This window comes from Benincasa hispida, chromosome 11 (assembly GCF_027475165.1).
Source record: "Benincasa hispida cultivar pf3 chromosome 11, pf3_genome.v1.1, whole genome shotgun sequence".
NCBI lineage: Eukaryota > Viridiplantae > Streptophyta > Magnoliopsida > Cucurbitales > Cucurbitaceae > Benincasa > Benincasa hispida.
In genome coordinates this window covers 89,765,914-89,784,896 of record NC_143488.1, presented here as the reverse complement: position 1 = coordinate 89,784,896, position 18,983 = coordinate 89,765,914, and the positions used below count along the sequence as shown (strand labels likewise).

The 18,983-nt window shown below is 42.0% G+C and overlaps 1 protein-coding gene across 1 annotated transcript; it reads right to left on the bottom strand.

Annotated features, from left to right (window-relative positions):
- Positions 1 to 2,493: 2,493 nt before the first annotated feature.
- LOC150033025 (uncharacterized) lies at positions 2,494 to 18,679 on the bottom strand. The gene is made up of 10 exons (XM_090307105.1): positions 18,575 to 18,679; positions 18,370 to 18,490; positions 17,910 to 18,130; positions 17,700 to 17,805; positions 15,406 to 15,461; positions 14,913 to 15,026; positions 14,058 to 14,822; positions 13,416 to 13,941; positions 13,225 to 13,309; positions 2,494 to 2,866 (listed from the first exon to the last, which is right to left on the bottom strand). The coding sequence occupies exons 1-10, from the start codon at positions 18,677 to 18,679 to the stop codon at positions 2,494 to 2,496; spliced, it is 2,472 nt and encodes an 823-aa protein (XP_090163231.1).
- Positions 18,680 to 18,983: the final 304 nt, after the last annotated feature.

Sequence of the window (18,983 nt, the reverse complement as noted above, 5' to 3'; positions counted from 1 at the left end):
CGGCAACCTTCTTGAGCAGATATTCGCGAGTGCAAATGATCGCATAGCCTTGCGTCAACGTAATCTCTTAATGCGCTCGGACATTAATTTCTTTGGGTCGCATTTTCGCCTTGTGTCAACACATTTTCAGCACAAAAATACATAAATTAGCTGTTTAAATCTGATGGACGCATGTGATCGCAATGTTGTGAACTTAATGCTTTTGGACGTAATATTGTATATTTTTATCATTGCAACCCTGCATTATTTTATGACTTTGCACTGTAATAACGTGCATTTCTGCCCGTTATCACTTGACCGATGTATAACCCTCCAATAGAGAAAGGTATAGTGAAACTCCCAGGGTCGCGCATTTTCGATGGGATTATAGATTTTGAACTTTGCGTCAAAGCCACCGTTGCAAACTTATCAGTGCTTCTCTTCTTTGTCACCATGTTCTTTAGAAACTTCACATATGCGGGCATCTACTCAATTGCTTCAGTGAATGGAATGTTAATATGCAACTGTTTTAGTATATCCATGAGGCGTTGATATTGTACCTCATCATTTTTCTTCTTTTTAAGTCGCTGGGGGAATGGTGGCAGCTGTATTCTCATGGTCCCCTATTCTTTCGGCTTCGAGGTGGACGCAGTTTCTGGTTCTTTCGTCTCTTTTTCTTCTGTTTCTTCTTGAGTCAACGTAATCTTTGGTTCTAATGCAATTGGAGCAGATTGGCTAGGCTCTTTCTTCTACCCTGCCATAGTCTTTCTGCTCCGCAACATCACAACTTGACATTGCTCTTTTCCTGTACCCCCTGGGTTGCGTGGGAGTTCTGTTGAACTCGACAGGGCCTCTTGCGGTCTGTTCTTAAGTTTGCCAGCGATCTGGCGAATTTTAGGGTTGCGGATGGACGTCGCATGATTTTGAAGCACTGTTTTGTTTTTTTCAATATATTGCTTCAACAAACTCTCCAAAGTGGAAGATTGCGGCGCCTGCGAACTGCTGGCTTGATTATGCGTTTGATCGTTGGTTCGCGAGAAAAATCCGGGTGGCCCTTCTTTTTGCGCCACTGATTGAAAATTTTGCTGTTGATTTTTCCACTCGAAGTTAAGGTGGTTTCTCCAGCAAGGGTTGTACGTGTTGGAAAATGGATTATTCTTCGCAAAATAGACTGACTGTGGGTTTCGCAAGCATTCCTCCATTGGATGTCCTTCACCACAAGTAGCACAACTTTCGATCGTCATGTTGATTGCGTTGACTTGCCTACTATGCGTTGCTAGGCTATTGATTGTAATTCCCTGTATTAAGTTCATCATCATAGTCATTTGACTCTGAAGGGATGCGATGGCCCCATAATTCGCGTCACTATCCTTGATTCTCAATCTTTAATCACTTCCTTGATTTTTAGAAATGCAATCAAGGATATTCTTGGCCTCATCGTATGTTTTATCAAGCAGACCTCCAGCTGCTGTCACATTGGCAGCTGTTTGTGATGCAGGGTTTAATCTGTGGTAGAAAATCTCCATCTGTTAGCAGTCTGGCAAGCCGTTATGTTGGCAATCTCTGGTCACCAAAAAGTTGAGTGTAATTGCTATAGTATGTCGTTAACGGCTTGTCAACTTAATTCGGAATCGACCATCATCAGCTTTCTATCCCATCGTGATTTATTAAGCTTTCACCCAGACGCGTCCACCTTGATCTGTCGACTCTATGCGGCCACCTTCTTGAGCAGATTTTCACGAGTGCAAATGATCACATAGCCTTGCGGTCGTAATCTCTTAATGCGCTCGGTCGTTAATTTTTTCGGATCGCATTTCCGCCTTGCGCCAATGCATTTTCTGCACAAAATACATAAGTTAGTTGTTTTAATGTGATGGACGCAAGCGATCGCAATGTTGTGAACTTAATGCTTTTGGACGCAATATTGTATATTTTTTCTATCGCAATCCCACATTGTTTTATAACTTTGCATTGTAATAACATGTATTTCTGCCCGTTATCAGCCTTCAAACTACTCCCTGCATCATAAACCACCGTAGACCCATATGAGTCTCAAATCGCACTCCTCAGCAGCCAAGGATACCATAAAATGAAACCAGACCAACCATCGTCGACCATCAAACGAACCAGATGCTTGAATCTATCTCTACTAAAGATAGCGCTCAAGCAACAAGACCTCCCAACCTCACTTCGAATAGCCCACAAAGACAGCCCACGCAAAACATACGCCTCCACCCATGCCACCCATAGTGATCCTAATTTAATTAAGAGAAGCCAGAGCAGCTTCATAATAGCAGCCTGGTTCCAAGAGGCTACATGCTTCACACCTAACCCCCCTTCTCCCAACGACAAGCACACCTCATCTCACGCCACCCGTATACCAACCTAACTCATTGCACTACCCTTCCATAAATAACTACGTAACAGACGATCAACCTCATGAGTTACACACGTAGGTAACATGAAGATGCTACACCAAAAAACGTGAAAGGACTATAAAACAGACCTAACAAGCTACAACCTCCTAGCAAAGGAGAGGGACCGCGCTGCCCAGCTTCTAATACGAGTTTTATTTCTCTGAATCAAAGACGTACAATCCATAGCCCTCAACTGACCTGCCAATAAAGGAAAACCCAGATACCTAACAAGCAGTGAACCAAGAGAGAAACCCATAAACGTAGCTAGTTCCTCCGCCTCCCCAGACTCCACACCCCCAACAAACATGGAACTCTTCCCAACATTTGCAATTAACTCAGATAGCCCTACAAAATCTGCCAGAACCTGTCTCACAAACTCCAAAGAATCTCTCTCTGTTGCACAGAAAATCATCAAATCGTCTACAAACACCAAATGATTCAGACCCACACGCTTACACGGATCATGGAACCTAAACCATATAGGAGGTTTATTCAACAACCTAGTGGTAACGGGCAGAAATGCACATTATCATAGTACTAAGTTCTTAAACAATGTTGGCTTGCATTGATAAAACATGTTAAATTGCGTCCATTAAGCATAAATTTCATAATATTGCGGTCGCATGCGTTCATCGCATTAGAACATTTTATTTTTTTTATTTTTGTGTAGAATATACGATGACGCAAGGCAGAAATTGCAATTATAGGAAATCATTGGTCGAGCGCAGCATTACCGCAAGGCTTTGCGGTGATCGTGTTCACAAATATTCATACACTTAGTAACATTTCCCACACTTTGTATTTTTTAACTAACACTTAGTTAATTCGTAGCTTAGCATTACTTTACCTTTTATCTTTCAAAATAAACCTTCTTTTTAAAATTTTGTCTACGTGTTTGTATATTCTATCCAAACAACGCAATGAGGACCTTGCGCATCTTTCAATTTAGGGGTGGGGAAGGTCTGAGCATATGAGATCAAGTGATGCGGTCATTAAGAAAAATGCGTTCATTATCTAAAAAAAATAAAAAATAAAAAATAAAAAATTTCATATAAACTCCAATGTTAGCACAAGGGAAACCTCAAAAACAATCCCAACCTGATAAGAGTTAAGTTGTGAAAGGAGCCTGCTCGTAGTTGGATGTTCGCATGACACCCGTGGGAGTAAGCCAAAACAAAGGTGTTTTCAAGAACAACGCAATATGAAAAAAAAAAAAAAGAAGAAAGAAAATGAGAAAGAAAAAAAAAATAAAAGAAACATGAGACAACTCCTCTGAAATTCATGAGTTAAAGTTGAGATTGGCACACAACTGTAGTTGGATGTTCGCATGACACCCGTGGGAATAAGCCAGAACGAAGTGTGTAACCATGATCAATAGTCTCTAATAAATGATGCAAAGTTTGACCACCGCATTCGGATGCATCAAGTTGTTTTGTCAAAAAGAGGTAAACATTCTTTTTAAAACTAGAAAAGCATTTTTTAGCAGAAATTTGTAGTAGAGAAGAATAAAGTAGGGCTTTGTTATGAATTAGCAAGGATAGAAGGAAATTGTGATGTTAAGTAATGAGCCTAGAAGGAGCATTCAGAGCAAACAATCGACGCAAAATGTCATGAATATTTCCATCTCCATCCTTCTGTCTATTTTCGTTCCTCGATGAATCGCTTTCTCCATGATGTTTTCTTAATCCCTTGGTAATTAGCATGAATCTAACAAGTAAATTATTCTGTGTTAAGGAAATAAACATGTTTAGCTAAAGCATGCTAGGCGACATCTTCTCCTGTGAGAGCAGAAGTGAAGATGCCATTCCTCTTGTCGAGAGAAGGTTGGAAGAATGCGTTAACTAAAGCGAGAAGTATTTCCAGAGATGGAAGCAACCTTGCATTCATTACGTTCATCCCTTTTTCACCACAGAGATGTGGAAACACAGCCGATCATGAGAGGTGTATGCCAAGGGAAAGCAGAACCGTAGTTATATCTTTAACGCAATAAATGAACTTGTGATGTTTATATTAATTACACTTTCTATTTCTGTTTCATACATAAAGACTTGCCACCGCATAACGCGACCCTTTGTATAATCTTCACAGTTAGTCTCAAACTCAGTATCATGTATCAGTATCCTGTATCTTGTATCATATTAGCTTAGGTTTACTTTTATCGCACTTTATTTTATTATTGCAACTTTACTTTACAGCAATATTTTACTTTACCGCAATTTTAAATACCTGTATAAACCAATCTTTTATTAATTGAAAAACCCTCAGTCGCATATATCACGAACGTAACACATTAACTACGCAATCCCTATGTTTGACCTCGGTTCACTCTAAGAAACTTGCAGTAGAATTATACTTAGTTCCAACGCAAGGAAACTTGTTACAACGCATAGCATACTACAAGCATTTCATTAATAACACATACATCTAAAAGTAGTAACATATATCTTAAACTTGCGTTATAATCATCCATGCATTGTGTGACATAAGATAATAATATCAAAGTTTATGTCATCAACGACCCAGAGATTGAGAGGACATTTAGACGGAGACTGAGAGACCGCCAACAACAACCACAGTCAAATAAAGAAGAGATAGGGGAGCAGCCTGAAAATGGAGCACCAAACGAATATAATGTCATGGAGAATCCAATCCTACTGGCACACGATCGAAATAGACCCATTAGGGACTATGCATCGTCAAATCCCTATGATTTCTCTCCAGGAAACGGAAGTCGATTCGAAATGAAGCCGATGATGCTACAGATGATCCAGACTGTAGAACAATTCGAAGGAAGACGTGGCGAGGATCCGCATGCCCAACTTCAAAGCTTTATTGAAATCTGAAATACTTTTGTGTTCCCGAACATCTCTGCCGAAGAAGTTCGACTAACGTTGTTCCCATTTTCTCTCTGTAATCAGGCTAGGAAATGGGCATATTCTCTCGAGCCGCGAGAGGTCACTTCTTGGGAACAGGTCGTGGATAAGTTTATGAAGAAATATTTTCCACCTACTGAGAATGCCAGATAAAGGAAACTAATTACAAATTTTGAACAAGACATGGACGAATCACTCAGCGATGCCTGGGCAAGGTTTAAAAGGTTGGTCAGGGATTGTCCACACAATGGGTTGCCAGACTGCCTTCAAATGGAAACTTTTTATCATGGTTTGAATTCTGCTTCGCAGACCACTGCCAATGCGGCAGCCGCTGGTGGTCTGCTTGATAAAACGTATGACGAGGTGAAGAATATCTTGGATCGCATCTCTAAGAACCAGGAAGATTAGAGAGAGAGTGACCAAAAATTGAGAATCAAAGACAATGACATAGTAATGGTGCTATTGTTTTACTACAAAATCAGATGACCGCAATGATGAACTTAATTTAGGGAATTGCGATCAGCAGCCCAACACCACAAAACGGGAAAATCAACGTAATCAGTCAAAACACCGCAAGGTGTGCGACTTGTGGTGATGGGCACATGATGGAAGATTACCTGCAAAATCCACAATATGTTTACTTTGTAAAAAATAATCCCTTTTCGAATCCTACAACCTTGGGTGGAGAAACCACCCCAATTTTGCTTAGAAGAATCAGCAACAGAATTTCCAACCCATGGCGCAGAAAGAAGGGCCACTGGGATTCTTCCAACGCAACAACGATCAGACAAACAATCAAGCAAGTAGCTCATAACCATCGCAATCCTCTTCCTTGGAAAGCCTATTGAAGCAATACATAGAGAAAAACGAAACTATACTTCAAAGTCAGGCTACGTCCATCTGCAATCTAGAATTACAAATGGGCCAGATTGCGAGTGAGCTAAAGAGTAGACCACAAGGGGCTCTGCTGAGTTCAACAGAACTCCCACGTAACTCGGGGGGATCAGGTAAAGAGTAATGTCAGGTTGTGACATTGCGAAGTGGGAAGATTGTGGAGGGAGAAAAGAAAGAGCTTAGTCGGACAGCTTCCATTGTGGCTGAACCTGAAATTGCGGTGACGCAAGAAGAAGAAAGAAAAAATGAAGCAATAGAACCAGAGGTTGCGTCGACCTCAAAGTCAACTAAGATAGGAACCGTGAAAGTGCAGTTACCCCCTTTCCCACAGAGACTAAAGCAGAAAAAGAACGAAGAGGTACAGTACCAACACTTTCTGTCTATGTTAAAACAATTACATATTAATATTCCTTTCAGTGAAGCGATTGAGGATATGCCTACCTACGCAAAGTTTTTGAAGGATATGGTAACTAAGAAGAGAGAAGCTGGTAAGTTTGCCATGGTGGCGCTAACTCAGAGTTCAAAATCAATAATTCCACCAAAGATGAGCGATCTTGGGAGCTTTACTATACCATGCTCCATAGGAGGACTGTACATCGGGCAAGCATTGTGTGACCTTGGAGCCAACATAAATTTGATGCCTCTGTCAATCTTTAGGTAGCTGAATGTGGGGCAACTTGTGCCAACAACAGTGACTCTCCAACTGGCTGATAAATCTCTGGTGCATCCAGAGGGAAATGTGAAGGACATACTGATAACCATTGACAAATTTATCCTACCAGCCGACTTCATCATTTTGGACTACGAGGCCAACAAAGATGTGCCCATCATTCTGGGGCGACCATTTCTATCAACAGGTCGTGCTCAAATTGATGTGCATAAAGGGAAAATCACTTTGAGTATCAACGGACAGAAGCTTAAGTTTAACATAATTCGTGCCATGAAGTTTCCGGATGAAGAAGACCTACATGACTCAGATGATGACCAGAATTCGAATGAAGAAGAAAAGTTTGTTAAAGAAAATGAAGAAGAGGACGCCAGCACATCCGTTGCTGCCTGTAATGCGATCATGACAAAAACAAGAAAGGAAGGAGAGATGGTCGCAAATCAAGATGAAGAGCCAACAGAAAAAGAAGAAAGAAAAACAATACAACCTTCCCTAGTAGAACCACCAACACTGGAATTAAAGACCCTACCGACCCATTTAAAGTAAGCATTTTTTGGGTAGAATGAGAAATTGCCAGTTATTATTTCCTTTGAGCTCAACAAAGACCAGGAGAATGTGTTGATGAGCATTCTAAGGAAACATGTGCGAGCAATTGGATGGACGCTCGCCGACATTAGAGGAATTAGCTCTGCGTACTGTATGCACCGCATTCGTCTTGAAGAGAAACACAAAGCAACGATTGAACATCGAAACAGACTCAACCTTGCGATGAAAGAGGTCATCAAGAAAGAGATCATTAAATGGCTAGATGCGGGCATTATCTATCCTATAGCAGATAGCACGTGGGTCAGCCCCGTGCAGTGTGTGGCGAAAAAGGTCGGCATGATGGTAGTCCCGAATGAAAACAATGAATTAATACCACAAAGGACCATCATTGGGTGGCGCATTTGCATGGATTACTGCAAGTTGAATGCGGCCACAAAGAAAGATCATTTCCCTCTGTCATTCATCAACCAAATGCTAAATCGTCTAGCTGGAAATGATTTTTACTGCTTTCTGGATGATTATGCCAGGTACAACCAGATTATGATAGCTCCAGAAGACCAAGACAAAACCACATTCACCTGCCCATATGCGACCTTCGCTTTTCGCTGCATGTCGTTTGGCCTCTGCAATGCGCCAAGCACATTCCAAAGATGCATGATAGCTATCTTTTCAGATTATCTCGAGGACTCTGTTGAAATCTTTATGGACAACTTCTCTGTTTATGGGAACACCTATGAGGTCTGTCTAGCCAACTTAGAGAAGATACTGAAGAGATGCGAACAGACGAATCTGGAGCTCAATTGGGAAAAATGTCATTTCATGGTGAAGGAGGGCATAGTGTTGGGACACAAGGTTTTCCGGGATGGGTTGGAGGTGGACAAAGCAAAAATCGAAGCAATTGAAAAACTTCCACCTCCAACAAGCGTGAAGGTTGTACGAAGCTTCTTGAGGCACGCTGGATTCTCCAGACGCTTTGTCAAAGATTTTTCGAAGATAGCATGACCACTCAGTGCGTTATTAGAGGCTGACAGAAAATTTGAGTTTGACAACAACTGCCTTAACGCATCCAGAGTTTTGAAAAATGTGCTGATTACCGCACCCATGTTGATTGCACCCGACTGGACACTTCCTTTTGAAATTATGCGCGATGCAAGCGGGTATGCGATGGGAGCAGCTTTAGCAAAAAAGAGAAAAACAATCTTGCACCCCATTGCATACGCGAGTAAAACATTAAATCCTGCTCAGACAAATTATACCCCCATAGAGAAAGAGCTTCTGGCAGTAATTTTTGCGTTGAAGAAATTTCGAGCATATCTGTTGGGAATAAGGGTACTCATCCATACTAATCACTCGGCGATCAAGTACTTAATGACAAAGAAGGATGCAAAGCCAAGGTTGATCAGAGGTGTTCTTCTCCTTCAAGAATTTGAAATAGAAATAATTGATCGAAAAGGGACAGAAAACCAAGTTGCAGATCACTTGTCTAGACTGGAAAATCCTGAGGTTGACCGCAATGAGTCTAAGGTGAGTGCGATGTTCCCGGATGAGAAGCTATTCCATATTGAAGAATTGCCCTGGTATGCAAACATAGTCAATTATCTGGTTTGCGAGCAATTTCTTGAAGACTACACCTACCACTAACAGAAGAAGCTCAAACATGAATATAAACATTATTATTGGGATGAGCCGAATCTGTATAAAAAAGGAGCAGACCAGATTTTTTGATTATGCATACCAAATGCTGCTTAACAACGCATATTATCGCAATGTCACGACTCACCATATGGTGGGCACTTTGGAGGGCAGCACACTACAACCAATGTTTTACAGAGTGAATTCTTTTGGCCTACATTGTTCAAGGATGCAGCTAACTATGAATGAAGTGTGATCGGTGCCAGTGCATAGGTAACATTTCATGGAAACATGCAATGCTAATGAATGCCATCTTAGAGCTTGAATTGTTCGACGTATGGGGGATTGATTTCATGGGACCATTCCCTCCCTTGAATGGTAAACATTATATTTTGTTAGCAGTCGATTATGTATCCAAGTGGGTAGAAGCAATAACATGCGCCACAAGTGATGCGGCAGTAGTCTCCCAGTTCCTGAAGAAACATATTTTCACTCGTTTTAGCACTCCCCGTGCCATCATAAGTGGTGAAGGGACCCACTTTGTCAACCATAATATCAAGGAGCTGCTGCGCAAATACAATATTCTCTACAAAGTGGCCACTGTATACCATCCACAGACGAATGGTCAGGCTGAAGTGTCCAATCAAGAAATTAAGTTGATACTTGAGAAGGTAGTAAGGCCTTCACGAATGGATTGGGCAACAAAGCTTGACGAAGCGTTATGGGCATACCGGACTACATTTAAAACACCCATAGGTATATCCCTATATGCATTGGTATTTGGTAAGGGGTGTCATTTTCCTTTAGAGCTGGAATATAAGGCACTGTGGGCGATAAAGAAGCTGAACTTTGATTTGAAGAAAGCAGAAGAAGCACGAAAAATGCAACTGGTCGAGCTAGAAAAATGGAGGATTAACGCATATGAAAATGCAAAAATTTATAAAGAGCACACCAAGCACTGGCATGACAAACGCATATGTGGTAAGAACGTCCAAGTTAGGAAAAAGGTCTTACTCTTCAACTCACGTCTGCGGCTCTTTCCGGGAAAATTAAAATCATGCTGGTACGGACCATTCATCATTAAATAAATATTCCAACATGGTGTGGTAGAGTTGATCACTGAGGATGGAAGTCGTACATTTAAGGTTAATGGACAGCGAGCTAAGGTATATTGCGGAGGTGATTTCCAGCCAAAAAAATACCTCCGTGAAGCTGAAAAACCTGGAATACCCTTTGTTTAATTCTTGAACTCTCATTCCTTCATCACTTTAATCCTTAGTTATCTATCTGCATTTTACTCTTTATTACTTCTAAAAATAAAACTTGTTGTTTTGTTTAAAATCATTTGACCCTCTCTTTGTTTGTTAACAATGATTAAGGCACAGGATTGCAGAGATGTTACATGAAGCAGCAAATTATCTCACTCTATCACCGCAATCCAAAGAAGAGAGATCGCCGCAAAGATGGATGCGTCAATACACAGTGCGGGTGACAGCCCAAATTTGGGAGTGTATTCTTCCTTATCATTATTTCAAATTTTGCGTCATTGCATTGCATATTAGTTCTTAAAAGTTTTATCACCACATCCTCTTTGATTACCGCAATCATCTAACATAAATAAATTTAGTAAATCACCGCATGCTGTTTCTTTGCCAAGTATGATTTCAATGATGAAAAACATGATTCTATTTCTTTCGTATATACTAGAGTCAACTTAACTTTAAGATAGTCACCTCATGAAATATTTCTAGAAGTTAGGGGTTTGCTAGCTTCCTTTCAAACTCTCTTTACAAATCATTCTCAGAACATCGCATGACTTATTTCAATTTTTTTGGCAATGAGGACATTGCCGCATTTTAAATTTAGGGGTGAGGTATTTATTTTCTTCGACCTTGCTTTTTTTTTTATAAAAAAAATTGAGAATAACAACTCCACTATCAACGCAAAGGGAAACCCATGTTGATAAGAGTTAAGTTGTGAAAGACACTTACCCGTAGTTGGATGTCCGCATGACACACGTGGAGGCAAGCCAAAACGAAAGTAAGTCACCAGGATCAACGCGTAAATAAATGACCGCAACTCCACTCCCAAGTAGGTATAAACTTAGTCTGAGAAAGAGCATATTACTCGTAGTTGGATGCCCGCATGACACACGTGGGGGCAAGCCAAAACGAAGGCAAAGCACTCGGATCAGCGTAAGGTTAGAAAAAAACAACAATGACAAGAAATATGCAAGGATAAAATCATTTGACAAGCCGGTGGAAAATTTTCTTTTTTGAAATAAATCATGTGATGTTCCGGAAGTTAGTAAAGTCTTTTTGAAGTTTAAGCTTGCGTTCCCCAGGTCTTAGAAATATTTTGAGAGGAGGCTTGAACGAGACTTAAGGAAACTTTGGTATATAGGAATTGAACAAAATATCCTTGAGAAATCTAGGAAAAGAATATTGCGGTCGATTTGCCAAAAGAAATCTTTAGCTTATGCTTGAGGACAAGCATTGTTTAAATTTAGTGGTGTGATAACGGGCATAAATGCACATTATCAGGGTGCTAAGTTCTTAAACAATGTTGGCTTGCGTTGATAAAACATGTTAATTTGAGTCCATTAAGCATCAATTTCATAATATTGTGGTCGCATGCATTCATCGCATTAGAATAGTTGATTTATGTATTTTTGTGCAGAATATGCAATGACGTAAGGTGAAAATTGCGATCATAGGAAATCATTGGTCGAGCGCAGCATTACCGCAAGGCTTTGCGGTGATCGTGTTCGCAAATATTCGCCCTAAAAGGATTGTCGTAACTTGGTCAGCGCAACATGGTGGGTGCATCTGGGTGAAAGGCTAATTAATCGCGATGGGACAGAAAGCTAAGGATAGTCAAATCCGAATTAAGTTGACAGTCGATTAACAATAACAAGTACATTCAGCTTTTTGGTGACAAATATTCAATGCATCAATCAGGGGAATTAAAGCCGTCCCATCGGTGCAATCATGAAAGAGAAGCCGCCGTTCACCTTGGATGTTCTATAAATACCAAAGGCAACCTTCAGCAAAGGGGTTTAGCAGTTCAAAATTTCATACTTCAGTTCACACGTCTTTGGTTCAAAGTTTTCCTTCCGATTTAAGGCGGACACGAGAGAGGAAGGTGGTGCTAATAGATCGTTCTGGTAAGCTTAGGAGAGCACCGGAAGCCTCAAGGACAGAGAGAGGGCCGACGCCTGTGGAAGCAGGAACATCCTTGGAACTGAATAGAGATTCACAGTGTAAAAGCCTCGGTCAGCAAGGAATTGCTACCAGGCTCTCTACCTTAACTTCCATTGTTATTTTGTACTCCACTCATTTATCGAAATGGAATCTATTTCTCTATATTTGTTCACTCTCTGTTATTTACGCATGAGTAGCTAAATCAGTTGAATAGGTTGAGAAGCATTTAGCTAGCACAACTAGGGAATCTTCACTCTATGCGATTATCTTGTATTATGTATGCTTTATTCGTTCATTAGAGATACTCGGGAGGGTAGTCTAAGAACAGGATCTAGGCTTGGGAAGGTTAGGTGAGAATCTAGGCTCGGGAGAGTCAGATTAGAATGCATAATCAAGAGATAGGAGCTTAGGAATAAGCACTATTTGTTATCAACGCAACGCATGCATCCTAGAGATAGGATATGATTGTATGCGGTCACCTTGCCTTTATGCATTTTACATCATCACATAGGAAAAGAGTAGAGACTTAGGGATAAGCCCTATGGACACTTTTGCATTCAACACATGCGTCCTAGACTTAGGAGCATCGCATTTGCATTGGAAAATGACTTGTTGTGCATGGTTGTAGCATGATCGCATAGTCTGACGCATTCCCAAGTAATGCTAGCTAAAGATCTTCTCAACCCGTTCATCGGCATACTCAGTGTATCTATCACACAACTAACTTTTCTCAAATCTACTGCATTTGTTTATTTTTTTCATTAACACAATCAACAATTAGTTGAGTTACCGGTTACCGCAAAGTTTCATCAAAAATTACCAACGCAATCTGTTTTCACAAGTCCCTGAGTTCGACCCTGGACTTACTAGGAAACTTAGTGGAATTTACACTTGGATTCCGCTGAGGAAACTTGAGTACACAATGCAATTTCACCATCGCATATCATCCATAATTCACTTCATAAAAATAAGCATCAAGTTTTTGGATGACGGGCAGAAATGCACGTTATCACCTAGACAAGACCTCCGTCACCATCACAAACAAAAAAGGAGACAATGGATCCCCATGCCTCAACCTCTTCTTACCAGGAAAAAACCCTTCAAGGGAACCATTAATCATCACAGAGAACTTAGGCGAAGTAACACAGCCCTTACCCAACTAATAAACTGAAGGGGCGTACCTATAGCCAACAACACAACACACCAAACAGAAAATCCCAATTTACGGAATCGTACGCCTTCTGAAGGTCTACCTTCAACACACAACGTGACTTCCCTATGCCCTCCTTATAGCACCCCACAATCTCCTGACATAATAAAATGTTGTCAAAAATTGACCTATTCGGAACAAACACAGACTGGTTGCCACTGATGAAAGCAGACAACCACAACCGCGATCTCTCAGCTAAGATCTTCGAGATACACTTATACACAACATTGCTACAAGAAATAGGACGAAAATCCTCCATAGGTTCAGCTCCCCGCCTCTTTGGGATAAGAGTAATAACAGTAGAATTAACTCCACCAGGCAGGTAACAAGTGTCAAAAAAATTCAGCATAGCGTCACAGAAATCATCCCCAACCATACTCCAAACAGCTCTGTAAAAATCCACCGAATACTGATCAGGCCCAAGAGCCTTCCCAGACTTCATCGAGAATAAAGCCTTCTGAATCTCCTCCTGACTCATTGGCCGACCAAGCGCCTCCACCCCCTCCTCGGACCAGCTGAACTGCACAATATCCCCAATTCGGGTAGTAAGATCTCTATATCCCACAGGCTAAGACTCTAAACAACCCTGAAAGAATTCTATCGCCACCCCTGCTACCCTGTCATGCACCGTTTAACGAGTGCCCCCAGCATCCATGACCGTAAATAAACCACTACAACTACGACGAGAACGAACACTGGGATGAAAAAACTTGTGTTCATATCACCTAACTCCAGCCACCCTACCCTGGCCTTCTGCCGAAGCGATGCCTCCTCCAATCTCGTCACTAACCAGAACACCTCAGTGGCCCAAGCCACCTTCGCACACACCGACTCTGAAGTAGGATCCCTTTCTACTTCAGCCTGAGCAACCTCTATAACCTGCCTAGCCGTCCGCACCTCATCAGCTAACACAGAGATACGCCTACCAAACAATGCACCAAAAACCATTTTCACTGCCTTCAAATTTCGCACAAAGCTAACCATAAGAGACACAACCTTAGACCTTCTCCATACTGACCAGATAGTATCAATAAAACCCTCAGCCTCCGCCCAATGAGAAAAATAATGAAACGTAGGAGGCGGCCTACTCCTCGTCTCCCCTATAGAAACCAGAAGAGGGCTATGATCAGAAATCCCCCACTGACCAACCTTAACCTCCGAATACGGAAAAGAAACCTTCCACGCCTCATTAGACAAGCATCGATCCAACCGGTGCAAGATACCATTCCCCTGAAGTTTACTAGTCCAAGTAAACCAGTTACCTATCACACCCAACTCAACCAGATCTACCTCCAATAAAGCCCCATCAAACTTCTCCATCTCCCTTAAGCTAGGGTAACCACCAAAATCCTCCGAACTACTACGAATAGCATTAAAATCCCCCAAAACAACTTTAGGAAGCTGCCACGTGACACACACATCACTCAACTAAGACCACAAGTTCCTCCTCTCACTCGGGTGATTAGAGGCATACACAGCATCAATATGTACCCTAACACTAGATACAATATCCACTAAGGTTCTAGAAATAAACTGCTCCCCACTGACATCAATAGAAAAATCATAGACACTTTTTCGCCACATCGCCCAGATCCTTCCAACTTCCTGCACACTATAGCTACACACACAATTCTAAGCATAACCAAACCTACCCATCACCATATCAAAATTCTATACTTCCTCTATAACGCCTACGACGACTAACCATAGTAAACTCATCAGCACATCCCGTGCCCTTATTCCCATCCACTTGGCTAAATCCCCTTGCACCATGTCACACCCCTGCCCTAGCCTTAGCCCCAAGACTTAGAAGGGAGCATGAAGATATACTAGTAGCATTCCAAGACAACATTTAAATTTAACATTTCCTCCTTTATCTATTAAAACCTTAACATGTTTACAATAACCTATATAATTTCATACATGTAGCCCAATTTTCTATACTCTTTTATTACATGATCTAAGTCGTGCCTTGAGAAATTACCAAGTCATGTTGTTTTGGTGGTTGTAGACTCCTTCCTGAACGCTCCGCTTTACAACCTGGGGAGGGGGATAAAAGAAAACATTTGGAAGAGAGTGTAAGCTAATAAGCCCAGTGAGTGGTGCCTTTTAAAATAACAATCACTTTACAAAACATATTTTTTGGGAAGTCAATCACATAATCACAATTTCAATATAATCTATGCATGATCATGTGTAATCTCATTCAATCATTATCCTCCAGTCCCATGCTATACTTGGCATGTTCACATCATGCATATATTAACAATCATAACAACTTTTTATGGAAACTTTCCTATAACCCGCTTTCCCTGCCAATGTGCACATCGACTTTTATTTCCCGCTAGTCATGCTTAGGTATCTTGACTATATTTCCTATCGATCGTCACCGACTATCATTTTTCGCCGACCGAAGCCGACTATATTTTCCTGCCAAGTACCATTTTTAAGCATGCTAACTCATGTATTTCGTGTATAATCTTAGTTTCCATAGAAATTGCACAAACAATATCATGGCAAGTCACATAACATTATAAGCATGCATTTGTACTTACCTATGCATTTATTCATATAACAATGTATAAAACTAAATAACCACTCACTGTGAGCAAGATTTTCTACTAAAACCACTTTGAGAATACCTTCCTGAGAGTTCCTCCATATCAATGAAAATTCCTCAATTAACACTTGTTATATCAATAAATAATGCTAAAATAGCCAAAATACCATTATATAATAAAAGTACCAGCTTACCCCACTCCAAACTTAGCCAAAATCCTAAAATTAGCCTCTTTAGAGGTTATTTGGATTGTGGCAGGCAGCTGGGCATTCGGCCGTGTGTAGGGTGGGCATGCTGTGTCACACAATGGGCTGCTGCGTTGGGCGTGCGTGATGCGTCGTACAGTGACTGTTGCGTTGGGCGTGCATGATGCGTTGGTGTGAGGCAGGACAGACACAGCGCTGCAAGGCGTAAGGCGTGCACGCTATGTGCTGGATGCGTTGGCTGGCTGTGCATTCGGGTTGGCTCCAATGTTTCACAAACGCAACCTTAGCTCCTTCGGATCCTAATTAATTTGGCAGCCTAAATACTTAAGCATAACACTTTAAATAAGCTCTCAACACATAGATTTTGGGGATGGCATGAATAAATTCTTCTCGCCCAACCCCTCTATTATAGCCATCCCAAATTCACCCCCTTGTGAAGACTCAACTCCCATTTGTCCCTTTTTGAAGCTGCCAACACTTACCCTATTACAGCACAGCCTTGAGTTGTTCTCATCTTAGTTTGCTAGCCAAAATTCCCATTTTGCATGCAACCTCCTTCATCCACCTCCTGCTTAGTGTGATAAGACCTCTTTTGCATGTAATCTCCTTTGTCCACCTCGTGCTTAGAGTGATAGGATTGCCTTGTGTGATCCTTCTTTTGCCACCTCAATCACATAAATACTTAAACATGTTCATCTATCTAATTTGTTAGGCTTATCAATACATGTCATAAATATTGCCATCTCCCCTTGGAATTCTTTTCCCCATCAATTTGCCTTCCTTTTTGTCAACAACGCATAGCAAGCTAACTCACTTCCATCGAAATCCCACTTAGCCATCGTATGAGTCATCCATCACCAATGCATAGGGTGGCTACTCATCCTTGACGCATGGCTAATTAGGTATGTCTGCACGACTTGCTTGGCATGGACGCATAACGCTTCGCATAGGCGCTGGCCATCGACGCATGGACATGCTTGGCCGCATGGGCGTGCCTCGATGCATTAGTGCTCAGCAGGCTCGGCAGTGCTCGATACATAGGCATGGCCACTCGACAGGCTTGGCAGTGCTCGAAGCATAGGATGGGTGTCCGGCATGCCCGCTCGACGTATAGGCAAGAGCGCTTGCATACCTGCTCGACGCATGGGCTGTGTGCTTTGGCTCGATGCATGGGCTGGGCTCCTGGCATGCCTGCTCGACGCATGCCTTATGCATGCCCTTGCGTTAGTTGCATACAAGTCCACGACCATTGCCCAAGCCTTCTTGCTTCCAAAGTTTAGTACAACATGAAGCCAGCCTCCTACGTACTTTTAGGCCTTGCGTTCAAGGCGCCTAAACCCTTCACATACGTCGGCCATACTCCTAACCACTTGCCACCCTTTTGATATAACTTAGTACATATGGTCGTACTCTTCCATATGCTATCACCATTGCCCCAATATTTTTATTACTTAGGATTTTCCTTCTCCAAATAATCTTCCACCTTAGATTTAGTGTTAGGGTCTTACATACCAATACCCAAATCCTGCCCCTTCCCCACACTCTCAATTCCCCCATTCTCCCCCAAACACCCCTCATTAACTACCGCAATACAAAACTCCTGACCCTTTTCCACACCCTGTTTCTCACACATAGCCCCAACATGCCCAAAGGAACCACAACAAGTACACCTACGAGGTTTCCACACATACACTACTGGAATAATAAACTCCGCATTCTAACAATGACTGGATGGGGCATTAACGAATCACCATCCACTTGAACACAAACCCTCGCATACGATAACCGTCCTCGCTCTTTTGTTGCAACATCAAAAGAAATAGATTTACCCACGACACTAGCTACCACTACTAAACCCCTATCCGTCCACAGCTCCACGAGAACACGCTCAAGTTTAATCCAGATAGGAATAGAATTAAAAACAAAGGTTTCAGGAACAATACCTGGGGACCATTATCGTAATAAGATGGGCTTGCCACCCGAGTGCCATAGACCATTCTCCAGCAAACAATCCCGTGACTCTACCTTCTTAAGTTTAAAGATAATCAAACTGTTCTCCAACAAGGTAATAGTTTGCATCTCTACACGTCTCCAAATTCTCTGAATAAGTCGGAAAATAACAGAATACGGGAGTTTAGATTCACAAATTGACTAACCAAAGATTTCTCCTACAAACACACACCCTCATCAATAATCTCCTCACAAGGTTCAACAATAACTTTATCATTTTCAACCAATGAGGGACTGAACTCTAAATTACCCCTCAACTTAGACCCAAAAAGGGCGGCCCATGCATTTCCACCCTTTCACACCAGAACCCGAACCACTAGAACCATACGCCTCCTTCTCCCGCATGCGGAAAACTGTGTCCTCCGAACGACCCTCACTTCCATAAAGCCCAGCTCGAGAAACCTCTTCACTGCCTCACTTCTGCCCCCTGAGCATTCCAACTTCAGCCTAGCACCATGTGACCCACCCACCGATGCCCCCATACCTTTCGACTCTTTCCCCAACTCCCTCTACACCAGTTCACTCCCTCCACTCAGCCTCAACCCACTCCCAACAGACCCGCTCACCCTAGCTCCCTCAAGGCCCAACCCAACCCCCTTCACAACCCGGTTTTCATCTGGGCCCCCAACACCCTCTAGGCTCCTAGACACACCCTTCACTTCTTAAACCCCCACTCCACACGAGCCCAAACTTCCCTACCCAACAACTAACCCAATACCCAGCCTGCCCGGTTCATCCCTCACAACCCGAATTTCTTCCGGTTCTAGGTCAGACGACAGAGGCTTA